This window comes from Mauremys reevesii, linkage group 2 (assembly GCF_016161935.1).
Source record: "Mauremys reevesii isolate NIE-2019 linkage group 2, ASM1616193v1, whole genome shotgun sequence".
Taxonomy (NCBI): domain Eukaryota; kingdom Metazoa; phylum Chordata; order Testudines; family Geoemydidae; genus Mauremys; species Mauremys reevesii.
The window spans coordinates 108,284,156-108,303,801 of NC_052624.1; the positions used below are offsets into that span (position 1 = coordinate 108,284,156).

At 41.3% G+C, this 19,646-nt stretch overlaps 1 protein-coding gene across 12 annotated transcripts in view; it reads left to right on the forward strand.

The window, feature by feature from the left end:
- FHOD3 (formin homology 2 domain containing 3) overlaps positions 1-19,646 on the forward strand; it is a 634,103-nt gene that overhangs the window by 606,654 nt on the left and 7,803 nt on the right. For 11 of the 12 annotated variants that reach the window (XM_039524511.1, XM_039524507.1, XM_039524508.1 and 8 more), the window contains one exon: positions 4,525-4,686. In XM_039524511.1, coding sequence (XP_039380445.1) covers positions 4,525-4,686 — 162 coding nt within the window. Of the gene's footprint in view, positions 1-4,524; positions 4,687-6,435; positions 6,474-19,646 lie in introns of all 12 variants that reach the window. The other variant, XM_039524510.1, reaches the window with a different exon arrangement.

The window sequence follows — 19,646 nt, forward strand, 5'->3', positions numbered from 1 at the left end:
ATGTATTTAATTTAAATTGACTTTTGAAAAGTAAGCCATCATGGGATAAGAGGGAAGTCCTCTCATGGATCAGTAACTAATTAAAAGATGGGAAACAAAGGGTAGGAATAAATTATCAGTTTTCAGAATGGAGAAAGATAAATAGTGGTATCCCTGAGGGGTCAGTACTGGGACCATTACTGTTCAACATACTCATAAATGATCTGGAAAAATGGGTAAACAGTGAGGTGGCAAAATTTGCAGATGATACAAAACTATTCAAGATAGTTAAGTCCCAGGCAGACTGTGAAGAATTACAAAGGGATCTTACAAAACTGGGTGACTGGGCAACAAAAATGGCGGATGAAATTTAATGTTGATAAATGCAAAGTAATGCACATTGGAAAACAAACTATACATACAAAATGAAGGAGTCTGAATTAGCTGTTAACACTCAAGAAAGAAATCTTGGAGTCATTGTGGATAGTTCTCTGAAAACATCCACTCAATGTGCAGTGACAGTCAATGATTCCCAACATTCTGTTTGCTTTTTTAAAAAGAACAGGAGTATTTGTGGCACCTTAGAGACTAACAAATTTATTTGAGCATAAGCTTTCATGTGCTACAGCCCACTTCATTGGATATAGCCCACGAAAGCTTATGCTCAAATAAATTTGTTAGTCTCTAAGGTGCCACAAGTACTCCTGTTCTTTTTGCGGATACAGACTAACACGGCTGCTACTCTGAAACCTTTGCTTTTTTTAAGAAAGGGATAGATAATAAGACATAAAATATCATATTGCCTCTATATAAATGCATGGTATGTGTACACCTTGAATACTGTGTGCAGATCTGGTCACCCCATCCCAAAAAAAATATATTGGAAATGGAAAAGGTACAGAGATGGGCAACTAAAATGATTAGGGGTATGAAACAGGAGGAGAAATTAAAATGACTGTGCATTTTCAGCTTAGAAAAGAGACGACTAAGGGGGGATATGATAGAGGTCTATAAAATCTGACTGGTGTGAAGAAAGTGAATTAGGAAATGTTATTTAATCCTTCACATAACACAAGAAGTAGCAGTCACCCAATGAAATTAATAGGCAGCAGGGTTTTTTTTTAAAAAAGGAAGTACTTCTTCACACAACATAAAGTCCACCCGTGGAACTCTTTGCCAGGGGATTCTGTGAAGACCAAAACTATAACAGGATTTTAAAAAGAACTAGATAAATTCCTGGGGAACAGGTCCATCAGTGGCTATTAGCCAGGATGGAGAGGGATGCAACACCATGCTCTGAGTGTCCCTAGCCTGTTTGCCAGAAGCTGGGAATGGGCAACAGAGGATGGATCACTTGATGATTACCTGTTCTGTTCATTCCCTCTGAAGCACCTGGCCTTGACCACTGACGGAAGACAGGATACTGGGCTATATGGACCATTGGTCTGACCCAGTATGACCATTCTTATGTAAAAATTAATTATAATAATAAAAATGTTTAGTACAGAAACTCCCCAACATAATGACCTCTCAAGATAGCAACAATGTGAGATAACAACCTTGGCAAATAATGCATTTTAAAAATCTTGGCCTACTAGGAAACATATTTATATAAGTTTCCATTCCCAGTCACAAATCTAGCATTCTGGAGCAAAGTCACTAAAATATAGTCCAAAAAACAAATGTTTCTTTAATGTGCCCCTCCCTTTTCCCTCCACCACACCCCACTCACCGGTGTTGTCCTTGGTCAGTGGAGACTCAGAGTTCAGAGGTGCTTTCACGTGAGTTCACCTCCCAGGTGGGGGGCAAGAAGGCACCTTGCTTGTTCCTCCAGCTGCTCACTGTTCGCTCTGGCCACTGCTGTCTGTTGTGCCACTGTTCACTCCACCACTCTGTTGCCAATGGCCCTGCGTAAAAAAACACTGTACCCACAGGAACACTGTCCCCACAGCAGGACTAAGCACTTAGACCTGATTATCAGTGATTTCAGCTGCAGTGGTCATTTAACAGAACAAAAGACTATCTATGGAGCCTAATCAGCTCTGTCTTTAAACAGTGGAGAGGGACAGGTCCCCACCCTCTCTCTTGATGCCCTCAATCAGCACAGGCTAAGTACAGTTCTACTGCCCTTTACTCATACAATAAGAACAACATTTCATTCGCCCACCCCCGCATTCAAGTGATTTGTAACCCAGCCCCAGACAAAATCTAGCACTTGGGCAACACAGCTCTGTTTGCTGGATACCTAGGTAGATTAGGGGTGGATGTAAATACAATCTGGTCCTGAAGCCTTTCCCCCCAGCTCATCATTAGCTACCAGAGAGAGCTCATTTAGACTTTGCTTACAAATCATCATTTGAAATTATTAGGTCGGCCAACATCACCAAAATAAATGCACTGACATTCTCATAAAAAACAACAGCTGTATAAGGAAGCTAGTCTATGTTCATACTTTTCAAATCTATTATACTTTCAGATACACGTATTTTATCATACACTGTATATGCTTTTAAAGTGTGTATTAATGTTTCAATTTCAATTCAAATTTCCAAACAGTCACTAAATTGGCATGTTTCAGAGTAGCAGCCGTGTTAGTCTGTATCCGCAAAAAGAACAGGCATACTTGTGGCACCTTAGAGACTAACAAATGTATTTGAGCATAAGCTTTCATGTGCCCACTTCATCAGATGCATAGAATAGAATTTATAGTGATGAGATATATATACATACAGAAAACATGAAAAGGTAGGAGTTGCCTAACCAATTCTAAGAGGCTAATTAATTAAGATGCGCTATTGTCAGCAGGAGAAAAAAAACTTTTGTAGTGATAATCAAGATGGCCCATTTAAGACAGTTTGACAAGAAGGTGTGAGGATACTTAACATGGGGAAATATATTCAATGTATGTAATGGCTCAGCCATTACCAGGCTCTATTGAAGCCTAAGTTGATTGTATCTAGTTTGCATATTAATTGAAGTTCAGCAGTCTCTAGTTGGAATCTGTTTTTGAAGCTTTTCTGTTGCAAAAATGCCACCTTTAAATCTGTTACTGAATGGCCAGAGAGGTTGAAGTGTTCTCCTACTGGTTTTTGAATGTTATGATTCCTGATGTCAGATTTGTGTCCATTTATTCTTTTGCTTAGAGACTGTCTGGTTTGGCCAATGTACATGGCAGAGGGGCATTGCTGGCACATGGTGGCATAGATCACATTGGTAGATGTGCAGGTGAACGAGCCCCTGATGGCATGGCTGATGTGATTGGGTCCTATTATGGTGTCACTTGAATAGATCTGTGGACAGAGTTGGCATCAGGCTTTGTTGCAAGGATAGGTTCCTGGGTTAGTGTTTTTGTTCTGTGGTGTGTGGTTGCTGGTGAGTATTTGCTTCAGGTTTGGGGGCTGTCTGTAAGCGAGGACAGGCCTGTCTTCCAAGATCTGGGAGAGTGAGGGATCATCTTTCAGGATCGGTTGTAGATCTTTGATGATGCGCTGGAGAGATTTTTAGTTGGGAGCTGAAGGTAACGGCTAGTGGCGTTCTGTTATTTTCTATGTTGGGCCTGTCTTGTAGTAGGTGACTTCTGGGTACTCTTCTGGCTCTGTCAATCTGTTTTTTCACTTCAGCAGGTAGGTATTGTAGTTTTAAGAATGCTTGATAGAGATCTTGTAGGTGTTTGTCTCTGTCTGAGGGATTGGAGCAAATGTGGTTGTATCTTAGAGCTTGGCTGTAGACAATGGATCATGTGGTATGTCCTGGATGGAAGCTGGAGGCATGTAGGTAAGTAGGTTTCCGGCATAGGGTGGTGTTTATGTGACCATTGCTTATTAACACAGTAGTGTCAAGGAAATGGACCGCTTGTGTGGATTGATCTAGGCTGAGGTTGATGGCGGGATGGAAATTGTTGAAATCATGGTGGAATTCCTCAAGGGCTTCTTTTCCACGGGTCCAGATGATGAAGATGTCATCAGTGTAGCTCAAGTAGAGTAGGGGCGTTAGGGGATGAGAGCTAAGGAAGCGTTGTTCTAAGTGAGCCATAAAAATGTTGGCATACTATGGGGCCATGCGGGTACACATAGCAATGCCATTGACTTGAAGGTATATATTGTCCCCAAATGTGAAATAGTTGTGGGTGAGGACAAAGTCACAAAGTTCAGCCGCCGGGTTTGGCATGTAACTAGTTCACAAAACTGGGGGGGGGGGTTGGGGAAATTTAGGGGGTTGTAGGGAAATCACTGGAGGAGAGCATGCTGCATTCCTGCAGTCCCCAGCAGGTAGACAGTCTCTGGGAGACTATTGCCAGCTGCATAGTCTAGAGGAAAGCCATGAGTTTAAAGCCAGTGCAGAACTCCCTTATAGCTCTCACTCTCTGCTGGTGCTGCAGAGTAACTGGGGCCTTGTCTAAAATTTTCTGTAATGGGTAGACGTTTTTACTCTGATCGTTTTGAAAAAACAGTCACTGAGCTGTCTTATGTCATTTTGCAATGATCCAACTACAAACAAAGGTGATGTGTGAGGGTACTCTTTTTCTAAGAATCCAATTCATTCCAGGCCGTATCAGTTCATGGACTGCTGCTGGTGATGATTCACCTAATGCTACAGATGATGCAGCTGATGAGATCATGGATCGTATTGTAAAGTCAGCCACCCAAGTGCCAAGTCAGAGAGCGGTGCCTAGAGAGAGGAAGCGGTCACGAGCAAACAGGAAGTCATGTGAGTACTGCTGATAAACTTGTGGAGAGAAAAGCTGTCTGTCCATCTATCTCTCTTTTAATATGCACATCTGTATGTTTATATGTATGTGTGTAAATATGTAGGGTCAGCTCCTTAACTTGTGTTAATCAACTTAACTCCAGTGATTTCACATTGAGAATCTGTCCCGAAATGTTTCAATTTAAAATTAACATTTAAACTTTTGGTGATAAGCTATTAGCATTATTTAAAATCCACTTAGCATTTGGAAAGTCTAGAATTAGATATTTTGCTCAGGCAAAACAGCATAAAACATAATGGTAAAAATACTCTATAGAAGTCAGAATTAATATCAGGTTCAGAAAAGCTTCACAGCTTGAACCTGGCATCCAATATGTAGATAATATTGCTGTATATTTGATAAAATCAGATATTGGGCATACAAGCCAGTACCTATTCTTCTTCTTTGAGTACATGCTCATGTCCATTCCCCTGTAGGTGTGTGCGCATCACGTGCACTATCACCGGAAGGTTTTTCCCTCAGTGGTATCTGTTGTGTCAGTTCCAGCGCTCTATATAGCTCTTCATGGCACTCTGTATAGGAGCCTGCTGACCCAGCACCACCTCAGTTCCTTCTTTTCATACAGTCCGCTTGTTGTTGAACTCCAAACCCACCTCCAACATTTGCTTGGGAGTGACCTACATGGGAATGGACATAAACAAGCACTCAAAGAAGAAAAAACGGTTACTAACCTTTCTGTAACTGTTGTTCTTTGAGATGTGTTGCTCATGTCCATTCCTAAACCTGCCCTCCTACTCCTCTGTCGGAGTTGCTGGCAAGAAGGAACTCAGGGGGGCCCTAGGTCGGCAGGCTCCTATATACAGTGCCATGAAGGCATGACTTCAGGGAGCACCAGAGTTGACGCAACAAATACCACTGAGGGAAAAATCTTCCGGTGACGGTGCATGCGGCACGCGCACACCTACATGGGAATGGACGTGAGCAACACATCTCGAAGAACAACAATTACAGAGAAGTTATTAACCATTTTTTACTGGACAGTTACTACTGTAGACAATGAGTGTCTATGTACTACAGAACTGAATAAGTCTTTAGTAGGAAAAGGAGTCCAAAGTGTAAAAGTGCTTAATGTTTCTGTGATTGCAGTACCCTGTTGATGTGTACTGTGATCAGTTAAACAATTCAAATGGAAACTACGGTAAATTAACTTGCAGTGTGGCATTGTGAAGTAATAAAAAAAATGTATTTGTATATGTATATACAGAATACAAGATATGCCCTGTTGTAATTGACTTCATTCTACAAACAAATGGCATTGTGTTTGAACTATAAAAGGCCACTGTCAAATGTATTATTTCACCATTTAAAACATCTTTTCTTTATTGTTGGTACAATGTCCTTTTGCAAACTCGGAAGTAAAATCTGTCTACTTATGGTAGAGCAATTTGTCTGCAAAGCAGCCACAAAGATGGTTTAATTTACGTTGGGAATTAAAGGAAATCCTGTTGTAATGCAATCCTCCAGTAGCACAGAGCTGCTGTAGTCACCCAAGTTTGAGAAGTTTGGCTTTAATGTTTATTAAATGCAGTAGTTTAAGTTGCGGTAGTCTTTGCAATATTCCCCATTCCAAGCATGGAGAATATTGCAAGTATCACGGAAAAGGTGAATACCAGAGAAGGGTAGAAATTAAGATTTTAATCATATTCACTGTCTGTGGCTTTGTGACCACCTCTCCATCCATTTTTTAGCATTTCCAGGAAGTTAGAACAAAGAAGAGACAACAACAGTGAGTGAAAGATCACAACAGGCATACTTTTTGTGGAATTGTTCTAGCTAAGTTAACCTTGTCGGTGATCGAAAGCATTCTGTACAAACAGCACTTGGCTTTTATTAGCTAGCATATGCCAAAAGCACATTCACTCTTCCCAAAGTGCCAAAAGAGGGATTTTTGCATGCGGCAACTTCCTCAGAGAAATTAAAAATGAAATAGACATTCTGGTTGAATGAGCAAGGCTTCCAGCAAAGAAAATGAGCTGACACTGGATTGTCTCTTTTACTTTCTGTCACAGAGTACACCACAGCTCTCAACAGCATATCCACTGCCACCACCTGCTGCCCCACTTGCACTTGTGTTCTCCATATGTGCTGATTGCTGTAGGTGACTCATGCATATCAAACAGATTCCCTGTATGTTTGCATATTTTTGTGGCTTACCCCATGCTAAACTATTTCCTCTGTTAGCAATCCTCTCCCCACACACACCAAAAAGCCATATGTTCGATGTCTTTGCCAGGCACCTTTCTTCCAGGGAAGCACTTGCGACAGCAAAAGGGATAATAATGAAAATACTATATATTTTCCATAGGGCTGGTTTTCATTTATGTTTAGTGAAAACATCAACAGGGATTAAGGACTCAGTAAATGTTTAGGCTGGGACTGATTTCCATTGTAATTTATCCTGATAGATTCCAGCTCTCTCACTTGTTTTGTCTTCAAGGTCTTGGCTTGCCTTTTAAGTCGACTGAAAGACAATTTCAAGATAAATGTAAAGTTCGGTAGTTTAGCATAAGGTACTTCAGAAAGAAGAATATCTGGAACTGTACTACTTCAGTGGTAGTTGATATACCTGGATAATGAATTAATAAAACGGTTTGGCTTGAAAAAGCTCTGAGCTGAGGAGATAGCAAGACACCCGCATTTTCTCCCCAAGGAACTAAGCAGGACCCCATCAATATTAATGTAAAATTTAAGATAAGAGAATGGGAAAGGCTACTCTGACCACTGAACGGTCAAGAGTCTATGAAAGTGGCACAGATTTGCAGGAATATACTGGAAACTAGAGCTTTAGGTGGTTTAGTGCTGCAGGGTGAGGCCTGGTCCACACTAAAAAGGGGGTTCGAATTAGGGTACGCAAATTCAGCTACGGGAATAGCGTAGTTGAATTCAAAGTACCCTAATTCAAACTACTCACCATCCAGACGCAGTGGGGTCGAACTCCGCGGCTCCCCCGTCGACTCCACCACCGCCGTTTGCAGTGGTGGAGTACCGGAGTCGACCGCGGCGCTTCCGGAGTTCGAACTATTGCATCTAGATCAGACGCGATAGTTCGAACTCTGTGAAGTCGAACTCACCGCGTCGACCCGCGCGGTGAGTATGGACCTGCCCTTAGGTTCCTTTGTTGTATAAAGAGCAAAAGACACAATAGTTGGTTGTTCTGACTCATAAGGGTTGGCAAGACCCATCTCAACACATACACTCACAGTGAAAGCAAGGAGGGGGTGTGTTTGGTGTTCAATCTAACTCAAAATGTCAAAGGGAAACTAACTTGAAAGTACCAGCTTGTACTATATTTGTACTGCAGCCATGTAAAATAATACATTTCTCAGGGTTTTAATGCAGAACCATAAATATGCTCAGGTTCACTTAAAGCTTAGGAAAGTTTTGGTGAACCTGGACTGAGGAGTTTGTGTTTCTAGCAAAATTGGAAACCCAAATGAGTTATGCGTGACTGTGTTGCAAACATTTCATGTGACTCTACCAAATACCTTTCAAAGACAAGGTCAGAGGATAAAGAAAATAGAGATGAAAAATTAGTAACTCAGTCATTTAGAATCAAAAGAGAAATAGAAATGGAGTTATGGAAGAAGCAAGTTCTTACTCAGCCATTGGGTGAATCTATTGGGAAAATAATATATTTTAACATTTCTTGAATTAGGTCTTCCACAAAGTGGAATGAGATAAATTGTTGGGTAGTGTGATCATATTCGATATTCAAAGATCAATATTTGGATTCTAATGAAAAGAAAAGGTCAATTCAGAGCAACCGAAGGAGCCATAAGTTGTGGGAAGGAATATGGCTGTGAAGAGTCCATCGACGATACATGAATGGTAACTCCTGTATCTGCTCTACAAGCTCTGAAGATATCAAGGGATATTGATAAGTGCAGATCTGACTTATAGGGCCATTAAAAACAAATAAGAAGGAATTTGTTGAGAAGGAGCTGAAATGGAGAAGATGAATGCAGGTAAACTAAGAAAAACTGACTTCTGCTGAGATATACTGTAACTGTGTGAAGACTGTGTTCTGAAGGTGAATATGTGATAAGAGAGACTGTTTCTGAGGTACCTCCAGCACATTAGAGGTTTCGCAAGATAAAATCGTTTATACACAAGTCCAATGACAACTCAATGTCATTACCAGGTGATGATTGTTCTGTGGCCTATATGACATATGTATTGGACTGGAGAACACATGAGAAAACAACCTCACAGTCTGACACTCTCATTGGAAGTCTTAACAGAAAGCCCAAGGATTTAATGAGCCACAGAACTGAATTGCCCTGTCTCATCCCTAGAGATGGTCCCCCAAAGTCAGGGTTGAGGCACATTGCCATGGGAAGCTTGCACTGTTCCTTCCTCTGATGTGTCTGTTCTGCATGTAAATAAAGACTCCTGTCTCTAGGGTTCTCAATTCAGCATGTTTCACAAGCATTAAATAAAAACTATGGGGTGGACATGTGCTATTTCCATTGTTTTAGACTGACAGCAGCTTTCTGCATGAAAGGTTTTTATAACATTATTTAGAGCTGTCCAATCTAGCAGGAAAATAGAAAATAATATAATTATGATTGTATGGTTCTCCCCTAAGGTTGGGATGAACTTCAGAAATGATACCATAGCAAACAGTGAATATGAGGGAAAATTGGAAATGAAGTTTTAAGAATCACTGTATGCGATAGTCCAAATTCCAGTTAACATAGTCCAGTTATTAAGGAGGAAAACTGAGTTAGTTCTAGCAATTTGGAGAAAAGTGTTATTGCAGACTTTGAAGCGCTGGATTGTAAGGAATAAAAAATAGAAGTTACAGAATGAGAAGGGGTCATGGAGATCTGAGAAATCTAGAGGAAGGAATGGAGGTATTTTGGTAGAGAAGGATTTAGATGAAAGACGAGCATAAGATGAGAGATAAGGTGGATGAGGTAATATCTTTTATTAGACCAACTTCTGTTGGTGAGCGAGACAAGCTTTCGAGCCACACAGAGCTTTTCTTCCAGTGTGGAGCATAAGCATGGGTGGCCGGTGACCCGGCTGCCTGGGGAGGCTAACCCCCACCCCCTCCCCTTGTGCCCGAGGCCTCACCCCTCCCCTTCTGCCCCCACCCCCCACCCTGCAGGAATCCAAAGCATCCCACTCAAGGAGTAAAGCACTCCTCCACATGAGTAAGTGTATCAAAATCAAGCTGCAACTTAATAAACATGTATCAGGCCCAGCTGCCCAGTATTGACACCTAGAGAGCCAACCACTAACTCCAACATGTGCATAAAAGTATATAGAAATGAAGATCTAAATATCAATGGATTAAACCAGCCAAACAGGGAATGCTTTTGCAACTTCTGTGAGCAGCCAAGGATGAGCTCTGACAGGCATCTTCGGAGAAGTTTCATGGAAAACCCCTACAATTGCCCAGTCCAAATACAAATTGAACTACAGGGCAGCAAACAAAGTCAAATCCACTTGATCTCAAATCCTTAGTGCAGTGTTTCCAAAACTTGGGATGCCACTTGTGTAGGGAAAGCCTGTGGCAGTCCGGGCCGGTTTGTTTACCTGCCACGTCCGCAGGTTCAGCCGATCGCGGCTCCCACTGGCTGCGGTTCGCTGATCCAGGCCAATGGGGGCTGCTGGAAGTGGCAGCCAGTACGTCCCTCAGCCTGCACCATTTCCAGCAGTTCCCATTGGCCTGGAGCAGCAAACCGTGGCCAGTGGGAGCTGCAATCGGCCAGACCTGTAGACGGGGCAGGTAAACAAACCGGCCCGGCCCACCAGGGGCTTTCCCTACACAAGCCGTATCCCAAGTTTGGGAAACACTGCCTTAGTGGAACACAGGGTGAAATTTGGACCTGCTAGAGCCTTAATCCTGGATTATTACATTGTTATTGGCATTATCAGTGTTAATACCTTAAAGTGTATTTGTTGGCTCACTGAAAGTCCGTGCAGTGGTCAAAGAGATGGTGTCATAAGCATGATCTTACTGATTCACATATTTATATTGAGGAGAAGGTAAGCAGCCATATTCTGCATATGCTGATGTTCATCTAGCATGGAGATGGCAAAGGTGGGCAGGTTACTGGCTAGGCCCATTTTTGCGAGTTTAGTTTTTCCCAGTTCAAATAACAACAGTGACAATTCCATTCAAAGACTTGTAAAACAGACTTTTTCTAAAAGGCTTTCAATGAAAATCCACCATAGAAACAAATCTTAAAAAATAAACCAAACAAATGCCATTTTGAACATGGATCTTTGTCTGTATCATGTGTTTATATTATATTCCTTAATTTAGGGCCCAGTTTTTTTATGTCTCTGCTGATTCTGAGGGGTACTTATTCACATGAGTAGTTATATCAAGTTCTACGTAATATGAATAAGGACTGCAGAAGCAGGAAGTTTCACAACTAGATGCTTATTTAAAGTTCATATCAAAACATTTGTTGTTTGTTTGTTTTTTGTTCATTTAAATTAAAATCTATTATAGATTTGGGGTAAGGGAAACTGGTTTGGATCAAATCAAAGTGATTCAGATTTTAGCCTACAGCTTGAATCAAACCACTGGACCCAAACTGCTTTTGATGTTTTAAAAACCAAGTGTTATGAGCTGCCCTACTTTGTTATCAGGTTTTGAAGCCCTGCAGGTTAACTAATGCTGATAGAGTCTCATTCATTCTGTGACCCTCCTCGCTGTAGTATTTGAGCACCTCACAAACATTAATGTGTTTATCCTTAGAACATCCTTGTGAGATAAGGAAGTCTTCTCATCCTCATTTTACAGATAGGAAAGTGAAGCACACAGACATTAAGTGACATGCTGAAGCACATACAGGAAGTCCCTGAAAGACGTGGGGATTGAACTCAGGTCTCCTGAGTCCTATCTCAGTGCCTTAACTACAGAAATATCCCAGCACAGGTCGGTCTTGTTAGACGCCACCCTGAATATAAACGAGGTGGGAATAGCATGCTAGGAAAGGGATCTAGGATATAGGAAAGAATCCCATGAAGATCCAGCTCTGAAGAGGAAGTTTAGGCTGAGATTTCATGCAGTATTATTTTGGAATAACACATATGCTAATCAAATAAACACTGGAAGAGGGGATGACTTTTTAACTCCTCAGGTGTATAATTTTTGTTTGGAGCTGGCTGGGAGCTCCATCAGCTTACCCCTCAGTTATTTTTTTTTCTTTATGTTTCATTTTCATATGTCTGTGCACTTATTTTTTCTGGCCAGGACCAGATACGAAAGTGCCAAAATGCTATAAAAGAGCCTGTTATCCAGATATTTATGGCCTGACTGAAAACAGGAATTAATGGAGATTATGCCTTTTTATGTCTTTCAATAAAAAAGACTATATAAACTCCAAAATCCCAAGCAGTTTTGCTTAGAATTTATTACTAAGTCCATAATTGCTGGGTTCAGTAAAAAAGAAAGGAGTTGTGAAGAAGGAAGGACAAACTAGTGTGCACACTTAATGCACACTTAGCAGCAATTAATTACAATTACAATTAAGTAAATATTTCATAGATGTTATCCATTATCAAATGCTGTTTGTCGTAGCAAAACGTACTTAACCTAATACTTTCACAGAGTCAACATCAAGCTAATAAAAGTTTAAGTGAATGAAAAATAAAATGATGAAATAGCTAAAACTCTGGAAGATGGGAGATTGAATTCAGTAGATGGTACAGACTCTCTTTATCAAATGAATAGTAGTTTTTCGATGTCTTCCAAAAAAAATACGCTCTAGTTTGCCCATAAGTTATTGGTATTGTAACAATTTGTACAACATTGTAGTAATTACTGGGTGTGATATCCCTGTGATATGCAGCAGGTCAGATTAGAGTATAGGAACTCTGGAATTGCTTTTCTGAGGTCCACTTAGTGCTGTATCCTGTCTCTGACAATGGCCAGTGCCAAATGCTTCAGGATGTACAAACTCTACAATATGCAGATATAGGGTAATCCGCTCCACATATTAGGTCTTGTCCTGATCTCTAGTAGTTGGACATCGGTTTAGGGTTTTAAACATGAGATTTATTATCCCTTCCAAAAAATTTAGCATAATTATTATGATTGCTCTGAATATTCTTATCCACATAAATGTCCAGTTTCTTCTATTCTTAAAATCTAGTAATAAAAATACATTATAATAAAAAGATATGGTTTGTTTCTTCTAAAATGACTCCTAATTTAGCAGGATAGACTATAAATGCACTGACACCAGCCAATTAGCTTCTGCTTTTAGTTCAGGGGTGAGCAAACTTTTTGGCCAAGGGCCACATCAGGTTCCCTCCCCCTAACTCCCCCCCTCAGAACTCCTGACCCATCCAAAGCCCCACTGCTCCTTGTCCCCTGACTGTCCCCTCCCAGGACACCCTCCCCCCCACAACCGCCCCACTTGCTGTCCAACCCCCTGACTGCCCCGACCCCTGATAGGTCCCCTGGGACTCCTACGCCTATCCAATCCCATCTGTTTCCCGTCTCCTGACTGCCCCACCAAACCTCTGCCCTATCCAACTGCTCCCTGTCCCCTGACTGCCCCCCACTCCCCACCCCCTTACCATGCCGGAGCCTGCCATGCTACCTGGCAGGAGCAGCAGGCCAGAGCGCTGGCAGCGTGGCAAGGTGAGGCTGCGGAGGGGGCGGGGGGACTAGCCTCCCAAGCCGGGAGCTCAGGAACCGGGCAGGATGGTCCAACAGACCAGATGTGGCCCACGGGCCGTAGTTTGCCCACCTGTTTTAGTTCATCAAATGTATATTGCACTTCTGTTTGACAAGGTCAGGGAACATGTGTCCTTTTCCCCAGAATGCATCATTTGCTTTTTTGGATTAGATGTTTTGTTCCAGAACATTCTCCTAGTCCCAAGACTAGGAAGTGAAATGATTATAGTCCAACACAATTCAGTGAAAGCATTTTTCCCTCCAAAACAAGCGGTTTTCTGAAAGCCTAGTTTAAAAGACTAGTAAACCTGTATTACTTGTAAAGGTAGCTGAAATTTATTTTCCAGACAGAACTCTAGAACAACCTACATCCAGAGTTTTGTTTCAGTGTGGTGAGCTACTTCCCTGGCACTAATTGCTTCTTTTTTTATGTTGTTCTCCATAACCTTAAGCTTTCTATGTGAAAGCATTGTCTTTGACTCAATAAGCAGTCATATTTTAAATTACCTATTTCAGGTTTAGTCACTCCAGTCTGAACTGTCATGTCCTCATCTTTTATATCAGATGCTATATTGGTATGCATTGATGCCACGGCATCTGTTTGTTCAAAACTTGACGGCTGCGGGTTAACACAATAGCTGCAAAGAGTGTTTGAAGAGAAGACATTTTGTTGATCTGAGAAGTCGGTATTCTTAGAAATACTATCTGGCATTTGTGCTTGTTTACTTCAGCTTGTGGAGAGAAGATGGAGGAATTGAACAATATATAGACGTTCACATGCCCATGTATAGTATGTTACAGACCCAGGAGCACAGCGGGTTAAGTAGAGACGGATACACGTTCAGGTTCTTCCTCCTGAAGTGACTCAGGTATCAGTAACTCTAGGTCTTGTGGTCCCCAGATCCCTCACAGTCTCAAGAAAACAGCAGCCACAAAGGAGATAGCAGCTGCCCAAATGAATGGTCTCCCATCACATTCTGGTTGCTATCATCCAGCATGACCAGGTGCTGAAAGATTGGGAGTGGGACCTGGACAACCAGGAGTTTAGGCTGCTCAGTGGGAGAGACAGGTAGCCAAAGGTCATGGGGGCAGAAGTGGCCAATGCAGGCACTTCCACTGCTACACTGCTAGTCGCAGATGACTTCTCTGGCCACTGCAAGCTCTTTTTCTGGTCCGTCCCTTAAGGTATGTCTACACTGCAATTAGACATCCATGACTGGCCTGTGCCATCTGACTGGGGCTAAGGAGCTGATTCATTCCAGTGTAGACATTTGGCATCGGGCTCCAGCCTGGGACAATCCCATCTCAGAGCGTCCTAGAGCCGGGGCTCCAACCCAAGCCTGGACATCTACAGTGGAGATAAACAGCCCCTTAGCCCCAGTCAGATGGCATGGGCCAGCCATGGGTTTTTAATTTCAGTGTTGCCATCCGCTTAGAATTCATGGGCATGAGGCAGATTCCCAAAGAGGGGAGCCAGTAAAGGAGCTGTGTGATTTTAACCAGAATTTTGGGCAGGTAAAGCAAGTCTGAAGGCTGAGGGTGTAGCAGTGGGGTTTTTTACAGTGGGTTTTAGCAGAGAAGTCATCTTGCTTCCCAGCAGGATCCCACAGTGTAACCAAAACATTACTGAATTTTTTACTTGTTCCTGTGACTATATGTGTAATACATAGTCTCCAATGAGGCAGAAAGCAGACATAGGAAGGATCAAAGAATAGCTGATGAACTGAGACTTCCCAGGTGTTGCTAAATAAAGACCATCAGTGCTGGAGTGTCCTATATTTCTTGTTTGAGTGATGCTGATTGGTTATATTGCAAGAACAAGCTGAAGATGCTACAAGGAAGCTAGGATTTGGCAAGATAAGGGTGCATAGCAAATGTTAAGTGATAGGATTTGGATAATTCATATGGAATTATAGCTCCATAGAGGAGTGTTGGGAAGATGATCTATTTATGGTTCCAGGTCATAAGTAAGTCAGTGTCATTTCTCGCTACAGATTCGTGAAAATTAATACCGTGTAAGTAAGTCACAACAAAAGTTGATTTTGACATCTGTAGTTTACCTCTTCCAAGGGATAGAAATGGTTGATTCATTGTTGTCAGTTATTTATTTTGTTCTCAGTCGGCTAGGCAGAAGTCATTTCACTCACATTACCCTTTGTTTCCTCTTTAGTATATTTTAAGGGTTTAAAGGGTTTTTTTTTCCTTTTTATTCCTGGCATAGTGAATACGGATATTGCTCTGGGTACTTGAAAAATAACGTATGGTCTGGTTGCACTGCTGGCCTTAAACATGCACTTTGTTTACTTTAGTTTCAATCCATCTTAATAAAGACTACAGGTTTACACCAGATCAGCTGTATATGCCTGTATTTACATCATTCTTCCTTCCTTATAGGAGATGTCTTCCTTCCAGCATTTGAGTAAAGAAATCAGAAGCAGTGTGTTGTTGGCTTTCCAGATCAAACTGTTCTTGAGGAAAGGGCTTCAGTTAAGAACCAGAAATAATAAGGAAGTTTAGAGTACAATAATAAAAGTGCAACCATGCATGGCTTTATTGAAGAGCAAGGTGATAGCCACAGTTGCCAAAAGGAGCCCTGTAATGCCCTGGAGAAATCTCACATGATCATTTGTGAGGGCAAGAATTCCAACTACATTCATAATATTGAGATTGCATCTGGAGGGATGGCTCTGTTTGGAGATGCGAAACAAGCTTTGCATTTTGCTTTGGCTCAAAGCAGGGCAGCACAAAGGGGGGGAGGGAACCCCGCCCACAGCACAAAGGGGAGGACCTCACCAGTAACTGGATCAGAATTTCTCAAAGCAAAGTAACCCTGAATAATCAGCATATGCACAAAAAAACATTTTGATCTCAATTGTTTTGAATCTATCGTGTTGGTTTACTGATCTGCTTTTTAATCTTCTTTATTCCCCAACAAAGACTCCAGGTGAGAGATTATTAAATTTAGATTCCAATTCCATAGAATTTATATGCTCAAAGATAATAGCCCCTCTTCTCCTAGTCCTTTTTGAACACACAGTTCTAAGTCTACAAGTCCTAGCTCTTGCCTCAGTAAAACACATCTATTACTAAATAATAAATTGCTTTACAAATGGAATTTACAAGGTGTGTGCCTAACACCTCTGCTAAACCCCCTTGCTTTTTCTACCCTCAATCCCCGACCTGGTTTGCCTATATATACATTGGCTATTTACAGTCTAATCTTGCAAATACATACTACCAAGGGTAGTGCTTACTACTGTGAGTATTACATTCAGTACTCCCAGTACTCCATGATAATATTTATGGCATGGGCTCCAATTCAGATTACCATTTAAGCATGTGCTGTCCTGAACAGGGATGCTTTCCTGCCTCAGGACCATAGATTCTAAGCTTTTCAAAGTTGTACTCTTCTTACATATCTATACAACAGTCTGGGTCACTATGGGCACTATATAGATCATGTTAATTAGTGGGGAAGAGGCTGACACCTAAAAACATACCCAGATATACAAGCCATTTTTAGTTAGTAATTAAAACAATAGGTTAAATATTAGGTAGAAACAAAAAAATCTTTTCCTTTATCCAAATTTTTCAGAATAATGTACCTATTGTTGTTCTCTAGAACGTAACCCACTTAAAGCTCAAACACAACTTTCTTTTATAAAGACAAATTTTATCCTTTTTTACTTTTGGCTTCCCCTTTATGTCATTTAATATCTAGTCTTACCATGGAGATGGCTGAGTAGTCGAATTCTTTGTTAGGAGAGACTGGCACTATCTATTAAATTTGGTTGGGACAACTTCTGACACTGCTGGCCCTGACTGGAAATGCTGCATATTTCAGTTGTCTGCACATTTTCAAAGTGGTACTGGATGAGATCCAGGAATTCCCTCACAAATCCCATAAAGAAAAATTTCCGTACACACCACCACCACTTGGGCAATTTAGCCCTGCTCATGCTCAAAAATGACATATGCCTCACTTAATGCAAGTTTAGCTTAATGCAGACTATAAGATATTGACATGAAAAATACATTATCTAAGAAACCAATGGAAGGCGATGAGGAAGACAAAGAGTTTCTCAACTGAGCTTGCATATAACCAAACTGCCATAGCTTGACTGATGGGAGCAAAATCAGAGAGGACTTAAATGGCAGTGTGTGTAATATATTGGGTGTACATTGATTGGAAAGGGATTATCCAGATCATTTAAACACTGATCTGAACATGTTGTAGAAGATAAACCCCTTTGAAGTGTAAGTCAGATTGCCGGAGGGCCAGCCCTCAGTCTCCTGCTGTTTATCATATTTGATAGACTACATTAGCAGGAAGATCCCAGTTGGAAAAACTGAGAAGCTGCTATATGCAGTGTTGTTATGAACATGTTGGTCCCAGGATATTAGAGAGACAAGGTGGGTGGGGTAATATCTTTTACTGACCTAACTTCTGTATTTAGACAATATAGTAATAAGGGTGTCCTCAAAAGAAGACCTAAAGGAAATAGTAATCCAGTGGTATGACCAGCTAAAATGGCATGGGATGAAAACGAACATGACTAAGACTGAGTTCATGTTGGTCAGAAGAGGTGCCACAAGGAAACTGGAGATAGAGATTAACAGAGTATGACTAAACCAGACCGACCAGTTCAAGTACATTGGTGGCTGGGTTATGGAAGATGGTGAGCTTTAACATGAGATACACTCAAGACTGGGGTGTGGGGAGCTGGAATAGTGTGGAATAACATCGCTAGGATTGTGTATGACAAGCATATGCCACTGAGATTGAAAGCCCACCTGTCTGGAACAATGGTGTGCCCCACAATGCTGTATAGTGCAGAAACTTGGGGAGTAAAGAGATGGCATGTTCAACACCTACAGGTATTTGAGATGGGATATCTTTGTGCAATAAAAAGAGAGTCAAAGTGGATAAGGTAATATCTTGTATTGATATTCTGTTGGTGAGAGCGCCTTCTGTTGGTGACAGAGACAAGCTTTCAGGCTTACACATAGCTCTTCAAGTCTGGGAAAGGTACTCAGACTGTCACAGCTAAAAACACACAATAAAAAGTCACAGAAAAAGAGAGATTGTGTAATGCAAGATTAGGTTGGAAGTCAAAGACCATAATGTTGACTGTTAAATTGAGGAAGTGTGACTTAGCTGGTTGGGACATATAAAGAGGGTGAACAAAGAGGACCTGGTGAAGATAACATGGAAGGAGAGGGTGCTAGAAAAGAGACCCTGAGGAAAGCCGAGGAAGTGATGGATGGATTGCATCAAAGAACATGTTAAGCAGACTGACCTCAGACAAATTAAGATGAGACATGCTTGCACGATGAACCGACCCCAGATGATGGCATAAGGGGAAGAAGAAGAAGTTGATTAGAAAATAGGTGTGAGTGAATGGGCAGGGGGAGTAGGGAGGGGAGTATTTAGCATGAAATGCAACTAAAGTACGTAAGATAAAATAGGATCATGAGACTGCTTAGTCTTGTATCCTCCAATAGGCTGCTTTTCCTACTAACCTCCCTGCTTCCCCCATAGGTAATGTACAGCATCTTAAACTTGTTTTCTGACAAACTATCATCATCATTTACTTCATCATTGAATTTGGCCCACAGATTTCCATAGGAGTTTTATTCATTTTCATTGTTTGCTAGGACACTTGTTGGGAATTACACCATTTCCATGATACAGGCACCCCCAATGCGGACAAAGTGCTTATATTTATGTAAAGGGATACTATTGCAATTCAAATGGTGCTTGCATGGAAATGGTGTACACCTACATGCCAGAAGCCATTGAAACTCTTACCATATGTGGTGCCAACCTTGCTTTTTTTTACTGCTCCTCACTTCTAGTGAAATCAGGGAGGCTAGCCGCCCTTTAAAAAACAACCTGTTTAGATTACTTATGTGCTGAGAAAAGGCTGTGCTTTGGGGATTCTTCTTTTATTTTAAATGTTCCCAGTTCTGTGAGGGCTCCTTCTCTTTTTAGTTGTTTGACCCAGTGTGCTCAGATGAATTCACCAAGTTCATCACAGGCATGCTACATTCTGCCAGAATATCAAATTAAGTTCTAGATTTCCTGATTGGTAAAGAATATCGTCCCCTCTGACCCCCTAAAAACAACATTTGGTTTCTGGGTTATGAGATCTCAGCAGGACTTTCTTGTGACAAGAGTAAAAGTAATTTTCTTCCTGTTATATGTTTTTATGTTTCTTTAGCCAATGTTTTAAAGATTGCTTAAAGAGC